The following is a 20186-nucleotide window of genomic DNA, read 5'->3' on the forward strand; positions in this document are numbered from 1 at the left end:
AGAAGGACATTAAATAAGAAAAAAAAAATGGCATCAGCTTAAAAATCACTAGCTGCTGAGAATGGTAGCATATTCTTTATTTCACACACATGCTACAGAAAGAATTTGCAAAATTTAGACGTTGCTGGGTTGTGACTTCCAACAGAGAAGGTCAAAGTTAACAAGAATTTATCTGGGTGACAGTCAGAAAGATGGTTTTACCTGTAGAGAGTGGCCGTATTGCTACTCCTGACTTGGGAGTAAAACTTTGGCAAGTTTGAGCCTGAACTAAAAGTAGACTTCCTCAATTAATTTATCATGGTTACTTTAAATTTTCAAGATGCATATAAGAGACGTACTCAATACAGGCACAAAGACCTGAAGTAACCAGCTGACAAAGAATAACTGAATTTGCATATTGGATGTACTCTCCTCTAGACAGATGCAAAGAAGTAGGAGAAGGCACCAAGACCAAAAGCATAATAGCAGGGAACAAATGAAGAAAGCTGAAGGAAGGAAATATTTACTCCTCAAAAGCACATGTTCAAAAAGTGACTCAAAATGTTGGGTAAAGGCCAGGGTCTACCATGCATGGGAGCCAGAGAAGGATGAATTTTCAAGACAAAGATCATCAAGGTTAATAAAAGTGGATGATACTTGGGCTAGGGAAGATAAGGATGAAATATAGACTTTGAGCTTCGGGCTAGGAGGAGTTTATGCCAAGAATGGTTTCAGAGGAAAGGAAGGCTGGGATTGTGTTCTGAAGAAGGTCTAGAACTGAACTGTATGACAGGCTGCAATCTGTACACTCAGCAGTCTTGAGGATAGAGAAGGAGAAAGTAGAGAGGGTGATAGAGAGTTTAACAGTGGTTTTTCTTTTCAGTGAAATATGATTGTATCACTTGCGACAATAGCCTGTTATGAGGGGAATGAGAGGTTAAATAGATGAATAAGGGAAGATAAAAGTTTTTGTCAGATTGAGATCAGAAGATGAAAAAGAATGAGGCCCCTGGTGCCAAGTAAAAGAGTTAGAGAAGAAAAGATGAGTAGCAACTTTGTGATCAGAGGCAGAGGACAGAGCTATGGGAGGGGAAGGGGAGTTGTGGCTGCTGTGAAGAATTTGATGAGTGGTTGAATGAATGACTCCAAGAAAGAAATGTGAAAGAAAAAGGGTGGGAGGAATTTTTAAAGAATGTACTATTAATATATGTCTAATCACTAAAACACTATTGCTTGAATAGTCTGGTAAGATAAATGTTTACTGAATCAGTCCTTACTTCAGGGAAGCAAAACAGAAGAGAACTTATTTCTAATGCATTGAAGTCATTAAACTTGCTTTGCAGAAGCATAAAAGGCAATATTAAAAAAAAATTTTTTTCAGTGATTTTTTTCACAGGGGCCAATGACTGAACTTGACACAGAGCAAGTCAAAATTAACTAGAACACTCATCCACTGCATGTTTTTACTTTTGGGGCAGCTTCTTAGCAGTGGTCTACCTGATGGTACAGTGTGTGCAAATTAAATCACTCCTTTCTTGATCAGAAGGAAATCACAGAGACTTTGAGCTGTTACAAAGTTGACTTTTTTTTTTTTTGACTTTGTTTGTTACAGTTTCTTACAAGAATTGTATTGAAAAATAAGGGAAACCTGTTTAAACAATTTTTCTTTGTAGAACAAAGTGAGGTAAATGAACAGATAGCAAATTGTCATTTTCGGATCCAAGGGAAACCTGTTCCATAGAGAGTTCATCATATATGGAGTGAAGTAGATGTTAATAAAGCAAGGGGATTGAGAAATCCCTCTCACACAGGAATTGAAGCACTTGCAGAGATTTAACAATAGTTTCTTAATCTGTAAACTTCTTGATTGGTAATAGGGAGGCAATTAGTCTCCACTCTCCTGTCAGCCTAATAATTCATGATTGGATGTGTAACTTTTTCATGAAATGTACCCTTTTACTACAACAGAATATTTTTGTAGGTATAAATCCCTAATGTTTTTCAGAGGGACACCTTTTTTAGAGTAAGGATAAAAATAAATTCCAAATAGCCTGACAGCAAAGGCATTAACTTCAGATGCAATTATGTCAGGTTCAAGTCCCTGATTTGTAAGAATGAGGAAAGAAAAATTTTTTTCTATCATTCAGAGATGAGATTTTTCACCAAAGTTTTCTTTTTGTTGTTGTTGTTTTTGTTTGTTTGTTTCTTTATTTCTAGAGTAATGTCCTCACCATGAGGCTAGAGATTAACATTGTCACGAAAGGGTTTGAAACACACTTAGTTGTTTTCTTGGAAGCTTTCAAATAGTTTTGGTTTTGTTCCAGTGTAGAAGAAAATCACATGTCAAAACCACGGACAGTTGCTACTTACTGGAACTGCTGTCTTTAGTCAGCTCTACTTAGTAACGCACACCCAGCACAAGAGGGAAAAAGCAGCAAAGACCAGTGAATTACTGATGGGGAGAAAAGAGACAAACAAGCTGTATCTTTCCTTCAGTACTCCACCTTATATAATCTGACATGCATGTACACTGTAACATGACATAGGATAAATGCTAAGCAGCTTACCAACAGTCCAGGCGTAGCTATTTTCAGTCTGTTTATAATGTGCTGTAAATTGCTTGGTTTCATTTTTCATTAATTTTTGGTACACTTGCAATTTTGGTAACTTTATTTTGACACTTGATATCAATATGTGACTAGAAAGATTGTGGTAGGCAAACATATGAATCAGGTAATGAAATACTTTAAAAGCTTGGTTTGTTTCAAGCCATGGCAATTAATGACAGTGCTTGTATATAATCGGAAAGATTTGGTTGCTTAATTATGTTAAATATAGTCAAAGTATCTAGGATCATATCTTGCCACGTTTACTCCATGAACAGCCTTTGCTTTTTTAATGGTGACTCTTGCAAGAAGTTACAATTGAGTATAAGTAACAACATTACATTTTAGCCGTGAATTATGCTGGTGTGCAGAACTGAGAGGTGCATTAACTAGTGCAGTTGATGATTGATTCAATTTTAAATCCTGACTCTAGTAGAAGTAAAATTGAGTATATGTGATCACAGAACATAGACTTCCCTTTTCATGAAAAAATACACAAATATGCCAAACATGGTAAATTACTCTATGACTGAGCTGTTTTCTTATATTGCCTGTAAGAAACAATTCATATCTAGGAGCCTGAAGTTTGATAGATTCCCTCACACTGAGTAACAATCCATTCTTCAAGAAGCTGCATTGATTTAATGGGATTACTGGTGGCCCAAGCAGTACTGCTAACACCACATAATCATGAGTCATAGACCTCCCTGAACTTTTTCATTAGATATCTTTTTTTTGAGACATACATGTTTTCTTAGTTTCAAACATTTCTTTTGCAAGACTAAGAGCTGACTTTTAAAAGTAATAAAATACTCAGAGTTGGGGCTCCAACAACATCCAGTAACATGAAACCTCATAAGATCTTGCAGCACTGAGCAGAGTGCTACTCAGCATAATTCAGGATTTCAAAATCTGGGTCTTGCCAGATTTTTCTATTTTTCTTTGGAATTAGTGGAGCTTTATTTACTAGAATATGTTTTCTATGAAAAAGGGTTGTTCCTTTTATTCAATTACTTTCCAGCAAAGTGTAGCACAGGTACAAAAATCATTAAAAAAAAAATAATAAAAAAAAAAACCTCCAAGGAGTTATTGATGCAAAAACATGAGAACATCTATAAGCACAGACGTGCCCCAGAGGTATCCACACAAACTTATACAGAGACACAGGTGCGTGAGCACACACACAACCTCACAATACCTCTTTGCAATCCGGCTTATGTTTGAAAGGAGGAAAATAAAATCTTCAGTTTCTTTTTCTCCTTGAAGTATTAAAAGAAGAACAGTGGAGGTCTCATTAGCTAAGCTGGCTAAAGAAGGCATGAATAAGAACTGTGTAGCTGAAAGACCTCTGTTTCTGCTGTTCTTGAAACAACACTCCTGTCTGATTCTGGATAATGGGCTTTTAATAAAAATATCCACCAAAGGAAAACAATTAAACAATACATAAAGCACCAGGGTGCAATCTAGTGGTTCTGTTACAGTCTGGAGCTGTTCCAGCAGAGAACATGTGGATATTTTTTACAGGCTACAGTGTAGTTCTCAAAAGTTATTATAAAGCAACAAAATTTAAATTGGAGCTGGACATCTACACAATTGCTCAGTGTTGCTGTAGGACTTTTAATTTAGACCTGAAATTTATCTCCATTTAAATACCACAGATATTTTGACTGTTAGCACAAAAATATCTTCTGTAATCGTGCTGCTTTTTAATTTCTTCCAGGATGTTTCTGGTGGTATTTCTCACCTTTCCATCAAAGTATTTGACAATGTGGCAATTCTTTATCCATACACTTCCGTTCTTTCATCTTTCTGGCTTGAAAAAAAATTGAAAAATATTTCTACTGGAGAAGAGCTCAGGTACTTTTTGGTACTTCTAAACTACAGGCCATGTACAGCTTGGGGTTTTAATCAAATAGTTTTTAACCTGAACCACATAAACCTGACACATGCCATATTTTATTATCCTTTCTCCTCCACCCCCTACTCTGCCATGTCAATAAAAGAAACTGTGCATCTGTAGAAAAGTAAGCCGACACTAATTAATTTCTCTAATGAAAGGTTTCATTTCTGTAGTTCCAGTGAATGAAAGGAGCGTCATACGTAGTTTTAAACATCCTGATACAGTAAAGGTGAAAATTTAGGGTAGTTTGGTGAGAAGAAGTTAGATTTTCCAAATAAAAATAAACGAGTAGAAAGAACAAGAGGTTGCAGGATATAAACAGTGTTGCCAGGTTTAGTTTTATGGTGAACTCTGAAGTATAACAAAATGTTGAAAAGCTGTTTATGCCAGTGTTTCAAACGCTTTAACTCTGCTTCTCAGTTTCCCAAGGACTCTCTCCTTATCCCCACAATACTCATCTGAATGCTGAGAATATTTGTCAAGAAACAAGCCAAAAGCATGATAACTTACTATTATTACAAAAATAAATATATCATACAAAGCCACAAATTCTCAGGACTATTAAGCATTTACATATGAATGTTATACTCCAGGCAGATTTAAAAAAAATAATATTCCAAGCAAACTTCTACCTTCTTCAAACTTCTTCAAAAGGAACTCTCAGGCACTTTTAAGTCATCTCTTTTTTTTGGCTGTTTGGTGTACCTTTCTTTGAATACTGCTGAGACATTTTCTATGGCAGAAGGGAAAAGAAAGATCTCTTGTTGAAATGCTCATCTTATAACAATGCTCAGAAGCAGTGGACAAAATCAGAAATGAGCAACTGATTGCAACTCTGACTTACGACTCTGCAGAATGCTGTGGATGACTGCAAACTATATACATATGTACAGAAACCATCACATAGATTTCCTAGAGCTTCCATAACTGTGTTCTGTTTAGTTATATTTTTCTGCATTATGCTCATGACCATGCAGAAGGATTGTGGGTAATTAGCACTCTTCAAAATGTCCATCTGCATTTGGGTAAATCATTACTGGACTCTTGTACATATGACTCAGAGATTCTGACTTCCTCTTTATGAAGTGAAGTGCTGAACGCATTGCTGTCAGCAAATAGACAAGAAATAACAATCACTGGGGCAATCCAGTGATTACAAATTAATTACCAGTTATTAAAAAGTTAAATATTGGGAAATATATATATTTTTTCCATTAGTAAAGATAAACATGGCATTTTGCTAGTCTCAGGCCATTAACAATGGAGTTCAACATAACAATGGATAACAAAGTAGATTAAGGTTCTGAAGATCTTAGTTCTTTCTGTTTGCTTTTATTGACTCATGAAGCAGAGTAGCTAATTTGGCTTTTTCATTTCTCCTCTCATATTTTTGCCCTTTTATCTCATTGCACTGCAAGTTCTTGAATGAGAATCTGACCTTAATGCAGTTTTTAGACCTAGCCTACTATAATATAAACTCAGCAGCAGCCTCTGGACATTGTAGTCATAAAAATAGTAGTATTAAGCTATGAATATCTAGAATTACTGTTCAGTAGAACTTTCTTCTCAAAAACTATTTTTTGTGGAAATCATTTAACATCATAACAATATAGCACTGTTCTGTGACTCACTGTAAATAAAGCTAGGTACAGCTAAGAAAACTTGATTTTTGTCTCCTACATTCTTTTGTTCTGTTTATCAGTAACCAGGGTTTCTATTCAGTCAAAGAGATATACTATATTGCAGAAGAGTGATGTCAAATAAAGCCATAATAGTATTCAAAATAGTATAAATTGGTGGTTCGCCCTCATGTGGTGTTTTAAGCTCTTTTCTAGAAGAGTTTTAGAGATGAGCAATTAAAATCATTAGGCAATTAGATGATTTTCTAAATAAAGAGAGATTGAAAAGACCAGAAATACTGACTTTTAAGAGAAGAAAAATAACAAGGGATATGACACAGGGAATGCAAATGCATTTAAAATAATAAATATGCACAAGCAAGACTGTGCCCTTCATCTGCAAATGTAGCACACAAACATATGGACTTCTAATGAAATTGGAATATTAGAGATCTGAGCTAAAAAACTTAATTTTTGTTTTTCAGGCACACATACATAAGACCAGGAAACTCAATACCAACAGATTAAATGAATACAGAATCTTATCAGATACACAAAACTGATTAAGGTTGTTGTTTCCAATGCTTTAGCAAACAAAAAATTCTGAAAGTAAATTTAAGGTAAAATTAAAGCAATGCATACAAATGGATACTATCTATATGTAACTACATGAAACAGCATAGGTAAAGCATATCAATATTTTCTTTAAGTTTTCTCTTTAGGATATATGTGTGAATTTGTAACTTAAAAACTCAAAACAAAACAAACAAATAAACATAGACAGTACCTACACCAAAACAGAACTAGCAAGGAGAATATATTTGAAAAAGAACAAAATTGTATTTTAAGAATTTTTCATTTGAAATGTCAAAATGGAATGTCATCAGATCAGGAAATATAAAACTAAGACCAAAAAAGAGTCAGTATACATCAATGCAATCTCTCAAAAAACTTAATTATGCACTGTAAGATGATAAGACTACAATGAATATTTCTAAATGTTTTTGATAAGAGATTGGACTACAGTGAGTTTTAAACATATTTATTTTCTTCCAAAACAAGCACTGTAAAAGATCGAAGATTATCTGTATATCTTTATTTTCTTTCATTTTTGCACTTTTACATTTTTACATACCTGTTTTCAAGTATGACTTTAATTTTGAATTCTCTTTTTTTTAAATGATTTTTTTGAGGTAATTATAAATTTTGTGCTGTATTTAAAATTAAATCATAGATATAGAAGTTCATCCCTAACTCGGCCTTAATGTCACCCATGTCTTTTGAATTTGCTCACCTTATTAAATTAAAATCATACACATGGCTGCTAAAAATCAAACTCAAAGATAATATTATCATGAGCTACTTCTAATGATTCCAAGAAACACACATACACACATTTCATTTTATGTATGCTTTTATGGCCAGGTTCACTGACATGCTGTGGGTGTTTTATGCTACTCTGGAGTAGAGAGCAAAGCAGCCAGAGCATACTGGCTGGTTAAGCTAAATTTACAGCTCCTTTGTTGAACAAAAGCAGTGCAAAGCAGTTGGAAGGCACACCCCAGTTTCCTTCTGTCTCTTGCTTCTCCCTCACTCTTCTTAACCCTCACATTTTTTTCCATTTCCTCCTGCGTCTGCTATATTTTGCTCTACAGAAACACATCTCTCCTGTCCTCTGTAAACTAAGTACATATATGTACATATGCACATGTACAACACAGACCTGCTACCTCCTTTACTGAGCACATCTGGTATAATGCATAGCTTATGAAAGTAATTATTTGAACATTAGTAGTTGACCATCGCTCTTGTTTTTTCTATAGCTGTTGGCAGAAGAGAGTGGATCACATTCTCATAAACTTGAGCGTAGAATCATCTTCTTAGAAAATAGCCACCATCTTCTATTGTTTTCAAAGAGATTAAAGCAAATTTTATATAGGTGGAAGTAAATGATGAAACATAGCTCTCTAGAGACGAAGGCCTTAAGAATAATGGAAAAGAGCTGTGGGGTTTTTTTTTTTGATATCATAGGGGAAAAGAAGTTGTGGCTGCCCTTCAGGAAAAGGGCATTCTTTCAAGGAATTTTGTAGATAAAACAGTTTCTTAACTATGACAAAAACAAGCAAAACTTTTCTGGCAAAATTAAGGGGTATATTGATTTGATTTTTGCACCTCTTTTTCATTCTGCAGAAACTTCTAACTCCTACATTTTCTACTACCTCCTTGTAGTTAACATGATCAAACATATTTTCCTACTAGAAATAGAAAATAAATGGCAGGAAAAAGATTTTTTTTATACACAAGAGTTGTCTTCATCTTCAAACTGGTTCCAGCCATTTAAATTCGATTTGGCACTATATGGAGTTAGTTTAAAAAATACAGTAAAGACTCTTCATGTAGCACAGAAAGCAAAATGGCAGACACAAACAAGCACCCTAATTTCTTTAGCTTCCACTAGCGTCCCACTGGAGCCACTCACTCAGCATGATGTTGAAGTGATGACTCGGTGTTATGCATCTAATTCATCTTCAACTGTTCTGCATTTTTACACAGGGAAGTTGCTTTTTCCAGAAAAGATAGAAATATTTTCTAGGACAATTTGGAGAAAGAGAGTGAGGTGAAATCTCATTCAGTCACAACTGGATTTGCTTAAAATAGATCTATGCAGCTGAAAATCACAAATATTCAGTTAGCTGCATCTATATATAGATGTGTGTGTGTGTATGTAAATGCTCGTACAGTTCTACATATATTCTGCCCTAGGAACTATATAAATGATATCAACTACATCATCATATATAATACCTGATTATATGCAAAACTCTAGAAGCAAACAAAAGGACTTGGTCTCTATTTCTGTGGACATTATCATTCAGAAGGATCTCTGCTGTGAAATTTGACAGTCAATCAAGCAGTAATGAGTTACCTAGTGTCAGGGTTGCTGACACTTCAAATATGTGCTTAGTGCAATTCTAGGAAGAAACTAGGGCTCTGCCAGTGAGAAAATAAAGGTTATGCGTACCCCCTTGGAGACTGTTAGATGATTTTAATGCAAATTTCTCAGCTCCTAAGGACTCAAAGAATTAGGCTGTCGAAGCTGCCAAAAGCAGGAAGCCTCAGCTGTTCTCCAACTCAGTTCCATCTGTCTGCAAACTTACTGACACCTTGGTTATGTTGGAGAGGAATTTCACCAACACGCTCTCTTGCCTTCGCTAGGGACTGAATCCTACATGTCCCCTCTCCCTGCTGGGGAGTAGGTATGAAGAGAAAATCTCTCCATTTTGTCCCTTCATATTTTTCTTCTCAAAACTGAGGATATCCAACATTTTCCCTGTCACTTGTTTAGGAACAGTTTCATAACTCTGTCTCTAAAATCAGTTTGAGAAAATATCAAGCTCATTTTCCTATCTACAAAACTCACTGTATATTTTCATAAAAACTGACCTGTTGCAGGTCACAACTCCTAAGCAACAGCCAACTTGATGACTTTTTAACCAAGTCTTCTATTAATTTTCTTCAAGTTTCTACCTTCCTTTCTATCTAAGGCAAAAGGACTGAACTGTGGATCTCTCATTCCTGGCCAGTGTCTCACAATTCTGTCCTGGCCAAACTGAGAATGCAGGTTACATCATCTATGACATTTTGGATCATAGCAGGGATAGATTCTGGTTTGAAGATTAAGCGCCTCATCATTAGGGGTGGTAAACCTATCTACCATTCAGACCAGATCCACAAAAAATGGTTTATCCTACACAATTTATAGACCTTTGTGTCCACCCTTCAGAGTTCCATGCACTTTGCTTCACTGAGGCCCACTCAAAACTTCCCTAACAGGCATACTACGCAACAGTAAGCATTAAATTTGGCACAAAGACTGTGCCTGGGCAAAAAGGAGCTTACGATGTAGGGAAACATTTTCTGTTTTTTCAGCTCTTTTGAAGAAAAGGAAAACAACAGTATCTATTGTAATGAGTCAACAGCATTCTATTTCTAAAACACAAAGAAACAAAAAAAAATATCAGTTGACTATTTAAGATAATGACCCTTGCCCACATTAATTGCAACATGAACTGGATGCATTTAAAATTATTTAAATTTAAAATTATTTAAAATTATTAACATTTAAAATGCATTAAGTTTTGAACCATCAGCAATTCTTTTAAGAGAGAGCCTAATCATTACCTTGAATTTATCTGCTTTAAAGAAAAAGCATAATTAAGCACTTATTTTAGTGGTATATCTGCAAATGATTAGTCATTGTGTAGTAGCTTACATGAATTTTATTTTCCTGAATAGTGCACATGCAAAACAGCAGACTGAAATTCCCTTTAACTCCGAGGCAAAGTAATATGTACAACAGTGGTATTAGTTGCTCCAAAATGTTTATGAATGTGCTTAAACTACAAAGGCAAAGAACATTTTTGAAAAGGTATTCTTAAGCCCAGGTACTTGCTGTCAGGATAGAAGGGGTGCCAATTGTGGTTGTAGTCTCACTTATTTGAGTCTTCTGTTCAACGAGTTGAGAACACCATTCTCCACAGTACTAAGATGGCCACATTACCTATATCATTATTGGGATAGGTCAGATACAAACCAGGAATTTGGGGCTGATCATACCAAACATTAGTATCAGATACCAATACCGGTGATTTGAACCATCCGGTTCATAAGATCTCAACAAAGAATACAACAGACCTTGGTAAGAGCCCAAGGGAATACTGAAGTATAGAAGATTTGAAGCATGTCACTGACTATTTGTTTATACTCTTTTTACGTACAGGCAAATGTTGTAAATAAAATTCAACCCTTTTTCACAATAACAGTGTAACACTGTGAATGTGTTGGGCCACTCTGTGTGCAGGTCCAGGGTTTGGACTTTCAATTCAGGTGTGTTATTTATCAGATCCTTGGCATATTATTTAATTGACTAAACAGGAGTGCTTCGGAAAAAAAGCAAAAATGAATTTATACTTTTTGTGATGCATTTTGAATAGAATACAGATCAAAAGCTACAGAATGTAAATGCACTACTTCTTGGAGGTGATCAAATAGATGTGCTGTCTCATTGCCTTTCCTTCACATCATCTTTCACTAAATGAAACCTCATTTCAGACGTAGTATTTGCCCACTCTTGAGAGGCCAGTGTTCACTAAACCCTTCCACTGGACTGCTCAACAATGAGGTGAAACAATGCATGTAAGACGGGACTACTGGAAGACTAAAAGTACGTTTCAAACTGGCTCTATCTCCTCTGGTTCCATGAAAATAAGACTAAAGATTATGATGCATCACCTATGAAAGAATAAAACTTAATTAAAATGAGCTATTGAAAATGAAGAGAAATACAGCATGCAGCATTTCCTGTCATTCTTGAGAATTGAGAAATTTCAAAATTGTTTACTTTTTAGTAACTAGCATTTTACTGAAATTCACAGAAAATTACAATTGGTCAAATCTGTGAGAACCACCATGGTAAGAATTTCAAGCTAATGAGGAATGCTGGGATTGGACCATACTTAATATTACTTTGTATGTGCTATACTTATGTGTAACTGCAATCGATGTGAACAGTATTTCTCTTGTGCCAGATATCAATGATTACATTTAAATTTTGTACATAGAGGAGTTAGCAAGCTGAAAGTCATTTTACTGTCATGATATGATAATGATAAAATGAGCGACTGATTAAATCATTAGATATTTTTTTCTATTCTAAGTGGGTGACTACAAAAATTGAATTACCCATTTATTAAGCCTACTAAGCTTTCAAATACCAGGATACCAGTATTAAATTAGTTTCACCATGGGTCATTTCTCCTGTCTTTCAAAATTACATCAGTTTTTATTTATGTGTTTGTATTCTACCACTGGTTTTCATAACTTTAAAAGAAAAAGGTACCAACCTGAATGCTGTGAGATATTCAACATCACCCATAGGAGGATCCAAGCCACCTGTCCAAGCAATATTTATATTATAACCTTCACCTGGGCCACTTCCAACCTGAAAAATAGGAAGAAAATGGGAAGAAATAAAAAGGAGGAAAAGAAAGAAGGAAAAGAGAGAGGGAAAGGGGGAAAACATCTGAAGTGTTCTTTAGAAACAAACATCAAACAACGTGTCAGATCAGCAAAGCCTTGTTTGACAAGGACTGCTCTGGGTTATGCACTTGTTTTCCACTGGTCCCCTGCTCCCAGTGGACAATTTGGTAATCTGGTGTAATTTAAAGAACCAGAGAAGGACAAGAAAATTAGGGGTAATCATGCAACGCAATTACCTGAAAGATACAAATAAAAATGGGGCTCTAAAGAAATAAACCTAACCTCATTTGGGGCTCCACTGCCGGGGAAGAAGTTGCCTTCATCATAGCGATGGAGGGAAACATACAGGATGCTGGGGTCAGCATAAAAAGCCTGCTGTGTACCGTTGCCATGGTGAACATCCTAAAGGAGAAAGAAAACAGATGACAAATGTAATAATGTCCAACTCAGTGTAGAGAGCTCAGTTCTGCTCTCTTTTACCCCCTCTCTCTCTCTGTTTCTCTCCCTCTCCATTGCCCTCCTTTTGTCTTCCCCTTTCCCCCTCCCTTCACCACCCCATACTTCCTGAACTTTCAGGCAAATTACTCTTTAATGCACTCATTTTTTAAACTGGCTTCTAAAAATCAGGAAACCATAGCGAGCGTGCCCTGGAGACTCCAGATGAGCAGTCATTGAGAAATCCCAGTCCTTTTGTACAATTAGATATTTATACACCAGCTCTTTGTACTCCTTGCCTCAGTGATGGAATCTAGCATCCTGTTTTATGGAGGAATTTTATGACTTATTAACTGCCAACAGTTCATAACCCCTCAGGCTTAATTAACTAGCCTCATTGGCCTCTGAAGAAAGACTAATGTTTAAACTACAAACTAGTATTTTGCAGAAGGATCTATGGTTTACAGAGCTTTTTCACAATTCTTGACAGAACACTAAACATAAGTGTATTCATTGATTTGCCAAGTTCCACTATTGAGGTCAAAGGCTCTGTGACCAGCTGAGTAAATTGGCTTTCTTGAAACATTCAGTTCAGTTAGCAGTCCCTCAGCAGTTAGATCCACATCAAAAGAGATGCCAGATGCGGAAAGGACTTCATACTTCATTTTTGCAAAATCATGACGGCAACAGTTGAAGACAGAGGAATATGATCTCATTAGCTATTAAATCATCTGGCAGATAGGATGGTGCCTTCAACAATCAAGGAGTGACCTTGGCCATTCTCCATATTTCAAATATTATATAACACCAGTGAAAAGAAATTCTGTCATTAAGTAAAATATTGGAAAATAAATGCTGGCAGTATATCTGTATAATAAAGGCTGATAATATGGGCTTTTCATATTTTTTATTTTCGTTTTCACAGTTCTACTATTGTAATATGTAGTTAGGCACACATGAAATTTTACAAGTGAAAATGGAAAATCCACTTGCCTTTTTGTAAAGGAAAATTGAGCCTTTATTGTATGTTTTTCCACTGGGATTTGTAAGAAGCTGAAAAGTTATAGATATTGTTGATTCTCCTCATTTAGCTGATCCCTTTAAAATTTCTGACTTAAAGACAGAATTCAAAAGGACAAAGTACACTAAATGGTGACATTATCACCCAGACTATTTATTTTACAAACACTATGAGGTTTGAACTGAATTTAGTATCAGAGAAAACAATGGTCACATTTTCTTCAAAATGCCTATACTCCAGGAAGATTCAAGTTAGGTGTATGCTGCCGACAGCACAGCAAGCAGTGCCCACTGCATGCGTTCTTTGCCAGCTGATGTAGCCCATGATTCTCTCTAACATTTTTCATGACTCTCTACATTGACCAAGTCTCATCTGTACTGCATCGTGCTTGACTTGGACCCCTCTGGGACTTATATGGGGTAATATTATAACAGTTACCTTTTTTTTTTTCCTCAGTTGAAAGTCCTTGAAGTAACACAAGGATTAAGTCACAGCCAAACTGTGTAATGGCAAGGTTAAATGTAACACATTGGGGGTGCAAGGTAGCACACACTGGTGTGAGGGTGTTGGAGGTTTGAAGGCAGCCAGCATAGTATTATTAGGTTTTGACTGGCAAATGGAGTCAAAGCTGGCATGCAGCCTAATCCCAGAACAACATCCAGTTTTCTTCTGGGACAGAATTAATTGGTTTACTTCAAAACAGACCCAGATCCTGCTAGCATATTTGCAGGTATGGATAACCTTGGGACCAGGAACGCAACAAGAATCTGAGGAACAATGTTGGCCATATAGATACATCTGTAAGCACCATGTTTAAAAAATGTAAGAGTACTTCACTTTGTGATTTTAAATAGTCTTTATTTTCCTAGCTTATTTGGGGTTATAGATATATTCTTGCTATAACAGTTTTCAAATGACTAGAAAACAAATTAGTTTAGTGGAGAACTTGTTGGTATTAGGTCAGAGGTTGGACTAGGTGATTTTGGAGGTCTCTTCCAAACTAAATGATTCTGTGATTCCATGAAATGACAAGAGAACTCTCTCTTTTTTTTTTTTCTTAATTATTTGCATCTCAAAGCTAGTTTTCTTGTCTACACTTTAATTCCACCAAAGGTTACTCTATTTTGAAGAGCAATAACTTCTCTGTTTAGACAAAGGAATGTGCTGTTTAAGACTGTGGATGTTACCATGTGGGAAATGTGTTTAGATTCTGCCCTTAATACATCAAATGTATTCAGGATACATAAGTCCGTTCAAAAACTGAGATTTATTCAAAGGTAGAATGAGGAAAGAAAAGCTGACAGAGAGATCTTTTATTTTTGTGTAGAAAAAAAAAAGAAGGAAAGATTAAAAATTAAAAAGTTAAGAATTTATATGAACACAGCAGCTACAAAGACTACACTTCATTTGTAATTAGAATACAGTTTAATGCATGGGATTGAACATTACATTTAACATTAACATAGTAGTAACATGTATAGCTGCCAACCAGCATGGGGTCCTGCTGTGCTAGTAACTATCAAAATATAATCTTAAAGGTTAATTCCAAGTCTAACATCTGTAATTCCATTATTTATTTCAGACGCTCAAAAATCTGTTGGTGGACATAGAGACATAAATACTAATTTATTCATTCATTTAGTCTGGATTGAGAATTATCCACAGTTTGCCTATATATAAGAAATTTTCCATATGACTTTTTGTGCATTATTGCACTGACCACGGAGCAGGCTAGGGACTGGACTGCAATTGCTCCAGGAATGAAGTAATCTTTATCAGCCATATACTTCTCTCTTTTCACCAGTGGAGTTATTCTGGCCAATGGAACAGAATCAGAAAGAGGCTGAGCATTCCCTATCTACTTTCCTGGGTAAGCATAGGCAGCCTCACAGGTTATCATTTCCACAGGTAATGATTTGCACATTTAAACTTGCCTTGCAAAATCAGTGTTGAATTCCTGAGTACTTATTGGTTGTGTAGGTGAAATGGAAGTGATTTCTATTCTTGACTAAGTGAATGTAACACTTGTAGTAAAAAAGACTTAGAAACATTCACAAAAAACTCTGAATATTTTTTTTTTATTCAAAAACAAGAATAAACATAGAGTTCACTTTTGGCTAGCATTTACAGCAGTAAAACTCAATGAAGTGTAAGATTCAAGTCAGCAAATGGCTACAAAAACAGTGGAAGTGATTTTTTTTTCGCAAGTACTGGTTTCTTGCAGTTTTTAATTGTGACCCTAAGTGATAGTAGAACACTCTGAGAAATGTTTGTAAAAAACAACCTAAGAATATCTGTCCTGCCCATATACTTATTCTACCACTCATTTTTCCTCTGCCATTCCTTCTCCCACACTCGCCCTTTCTCTGCTTCTCTTCAACAACCAGTATGCATGTTTAACTGAACAAAAGTGCTAGATGGTAAGGCCATGACTTCACAATAAGATTTAATTATGAGTGCAGATATGAACAAGATTTAGACTATTAAGCTCTGCACTTCAAAAACCCTTTAACATATTTTGTCTTTAAATCTTTTATCACCTGCAAAAATTAATTAAGTGCAGATGTAACAGGTTAGGTTTTGATGCCAGGGTTCATTTCCTGTCTATGCTTTGTCAGACACCCTATTACACCTCCTCATGAACTGTAAGAAAACAAAAATGGTGCTCATAAATCAGCATTCAACTTTCCTTGGGCTGTACATTGGGCTGATCCTTTAAGTGCAAGGCAGAGCTCCAATTCATTATTCATGAAAATAATATAGACAACATGCCAAATGTCATCTGCATTTAAATAATCCATTTGTTAAAACTGTTAAGCATTGTGTAAGAATGCCTTCTATTAGAATACAAGACTAATCCAATGAAGTGGATTTTTAATCATGTAGCTTTCCTTCAGGGAACCATCAAAAGCTGGCATACATGAATTGAAAACTTCTTAGAGGGAATGACCTGTTGATTTGTTTAATAATATTGAAGTTACACAACAAGTCGAATCACTGCTAGCTGGGGGAAGTGGCCAATTTGGTTACCAAAGCAACAACATTCTTTAAAGCACATCTGACTATTTAAAGTTTGTATTCTGTAGGGAAAGGTAAACTTGGGTTCTGTAGGGTTATTTTAACGGTGGAAGTATCAATTCATTTAAGGACCATAAAAGTTGCCCTGATCTGTGCCTTCTTCTCATTAAATTGCAGTTAACACCATTAAAGTGAAACATAGATGTTTATGGCTTCAGTACTGCCATCCTGGCTTTAATGAGTTCCCAAAATCAGAGGAAATGCACACCTTTATTACTTGTAGGTATTAAAAGCAGGAAGGTCTGACATATAAATACAAATTCATTATCTTTTATCTAGATGCACTGAAAGTGCGATGCTTGCCAAGAATACATACCAGATCTACAATCAATATCTTCCCTATATTCAGCTTGTCTCTCAAGTATTTGGCAGTAATTGCAATCGAATTAAAAAAGCAGAATCCCCTGTGGAATAGGGAAGAACAGAAATAAGAAAGCAAATCAGTCAGGAAAACAGCTATAAATAATGTTCAGAGCATTTAAAAAAAATGCTATATGATCTCTGAGGCCATAAATCTGCTTCTGGGAGTACCTAGAAAGCCTTTTCAGTCATCTGCTAACAATTACAGTTCTTCAGAGACATGCACAACACAGGTGATTGCCAGTAACCTTAGTGCTCCAAGATGGGCAATATTCCCTGGTACTTACATGGCTGTTGATTCTTCAGCATGATGGCCTGGGGGCCTTACAACAGCAAAACCATTCTGTAAGAACAAGATAGGTTTTCAATTATCAGCTTAAAAAAATACTTGACTCAGTGCAAAACAGAGCAGCAGGCAGACTGGATTGAAATATATTTGAGACTCTTAAGCACTTTTTCTGTCCAATCACCCTTTCATAGTATTGCCAGAAATAATATATTTGAGAACAGTGGTATATAAGCTTATATAAATATGCACATGCGCATACATACACACGCACACACACAACACAACCTGAACAGGAGGAAAAGACAGGATGAGAAAGCTGTTGTTGTCAACTCTGAAGTCAAGAATTCATATTTAAATGGGAGCAGAGAGGACCAACCCATTCTTGATCTAAGTTCATGTAACCTTACATTGTTTGAGACTGAGAAAATTCAAACTAAAAGCAGCTTGAGGTGTAAATTTTAAACAATTACTCAGTGTTGACCCTACTTTCTGTATGAACTAAATGATAAATTCAGACACACACACACATACAAATCCTAACAGTAGAAAAAGAACGGCAATGAATATCCCATATTTCTGCAGACTATGAATTAAACTTGGGAACCTGCCAGTCTCACAAGCTTAATACATTCCCTAAAGTCAATTTCTAACACACGTTCTGAAATTGTATAGAAATGTTTATAAAAGACAGCAGTAGGATCAGTGATGATCAAGGAATTTTTTGCCACTGGAGATAAAAGAAAAATGAAGTCTTCCCACTTCATGGTGGGGTAAGGTAAGGGGCAAATGTAGAAATATATTTTCTGTTCAGAAAGTTAGATTATATATTCAGGAAGCAGTGCATAATAAGGTGTGTATTATCAAATTTCTCTTTAAAAAGTCAGATTCAGAAGTAACAACATTACTTCATCAAATTTACTCTTTATTTCAACTACTCAAGACTGTTAATCTCTTCTATTCAGCTAATTCTTCTATTCATGTCAAGTCCATGACAAATACCACATACATCAAAATAAGAAGTTATAATCTGTGATGATTTTATGAGCCAAACTTGTATTTTGAAGCAATCTCACACAAATGCCATGTGTATGTGCAGGGCTACAAGACTGAGCACCGTATTTTCAGAGGGGAAGAAACAGAAACAAGGATGGAATATCTCTATGTTTCAATAATTAATAATTACAATAGACCAGTTAGATATACTTAAGCTAGTTAAATGTCAATGTTTCAGTCTTTACTCATATGAAATGAACATGATAATGGCTAATCTTTTATTCACACAGGTGTTACTGTGTGCACTTGCACAATTATCTGCCTATGTTGTTTCACTGGCATTACTTTATAAGCAGTTACTACTAGGCTATCTTATAACATCTGATGCTGAACATAATCAAAGCAGCCAGTGGCAAATTTTTGTGCAGCCTGGCAAAACTTCTATCAGGCTACAGTAAAACTATAATGTAAATGGAGTACATCTCTAAAGAGTGGTTTCTCTGGCCACCATTGAAAGAATGTTGAAGGGGGTGGACATCATGCCTTATTTTGTATTAAATGTCCACACTTCAGGAAAATAAAAGCCAAAGAAACTAAAGACAGAACAAAAATATATGTTAAAATTTAGGCAAGCATTCCTTAAGGTGAAATATAAATTGTTTATAGATCAAACACAGCATCAGTAAAAAAGGCATTGTGGCTTGCACTAGTCTTCAGAATCAAACCAGCTTTACGCTCAGCTAAAACGCTGATCCTCCTTAGTTGCTTTTTACATAAAATATGACTTAGAGAAGAATTCTGTAAAGAATTCTCTTCTAGCATTTATGAAAAATAAAGTACGTGTATGCTGAGGAATGTACAGATGAATAAGTGAAAGAACACTCAGAGAAGAGGGCATTACTGGAAAGAGCTCTATGCTACCTGTACTTTGTTCTCTCTATATTTGTAAGAATTTGGAAAAAAATACAAGCAAGAATTACAGCTGCCCCTCATCTCACAGATCATTATTGTCTAACTTTATCAGCAATCCCAAAAGATCAATATAATTAAGATTGTTATACCTGGGAGAATTTCATGGGGGAAAATACAGACACACAAAAAAATTGACACTGCTCTTTTTGACATGACATTTACACTTTAGGCTTCTCTCTTCTATTTCCTTATTTTGACAACACTGTTTGGAAGTATTGTTTAATTATAGCTGGCTTATTTTCTGCTATCAGAGCTTAAGTAAGCTATTCCGGTTCTCCATGAACATGCATTTACTTACATGCACAACATTTACTTTAGTGTTGTGACCATTTATTATGTTTTTGTTTTTGTTGTTGTTGTTGTTTTAATATTGCAATAAGTTCAGTATACACATGAGAAAAATTTTTTTTTAGATACATTATATTGATAAGGCATATAATGTAATCAAATTCTACCAAACACTGAAAACTAGTTACCATACAGTATTAACAGCAACTTTCATGCAATTGATAAAACACTTTGTTTCTTCTGCTTTCAAGATTTGCACGAACACATCATGTATTCGCACAAGAGAACATGAATTCATTTAGTTAGGCAATATTTAAATACCAGACAGTGAGCTCAGAACAGTAGACAGAAAGGCAAAAATCTGCTTTAAAGATAGAAAGACTAACACAGAGGAATATGTTGAAAATGAAGCCAACACACATAAATTCAAAGCATTTTTGTACAGAGCCTTATTTATACTAGGATACAGACACCTTTATATGTAGACAGAACATTAAACTGACTGACAGACATGAACATTAGAAAAAGGATTCATGTCTGTGTCATTATATGCTTACTTCTAGCAAAATTTGAGGATAAAGAGTAAAGCCTGAATAGTCATATTCTA

General features: G+C 35.4%; 1 protein-coding gene across 2 annotated transcripts in view; it reads right to left on the reverse strand.

Moving 5' to 3' along the window:
* HDAC9 (histone deacetylase 9) overlaps positions 1-20186 on the reverse strand; it is a 479837-nt gene that overhangs the window by 89358 nt on the left and 370293 nt on the right. For both annotated transcript variants that reach the window (XM_083825978.1, XM_083825977.1), the window contains 4 exons: positions 17325-17380; positions 16994-17081; positions 12426-12545; positions 12008-12105 (listed from right to left, as the gene is read on the reverse strand). In XM_083825978.1, coding sequence (XP_083682104.1) covers positions 12008-12105; positions 12426-12545; positions 16994-17081; positions 17325-17380 — 362 coding nt within the window. The remainder of the gene's footprint in view (positions 1-12007; positions 12106-12425; positions 12546-16993; positions 17082-17324; positions 17381-20186) is intronic.

This window comes from Anser anser, assembly GCF_964211835.1.
Source record: "Anser anser genome assembly, chromosome: 2".
Taxonomy (NCBI): Eukaryota; Metazoa; Chordata; class Aves; order Anseriformes; family Anatidae; genus Anser; species Anser anser.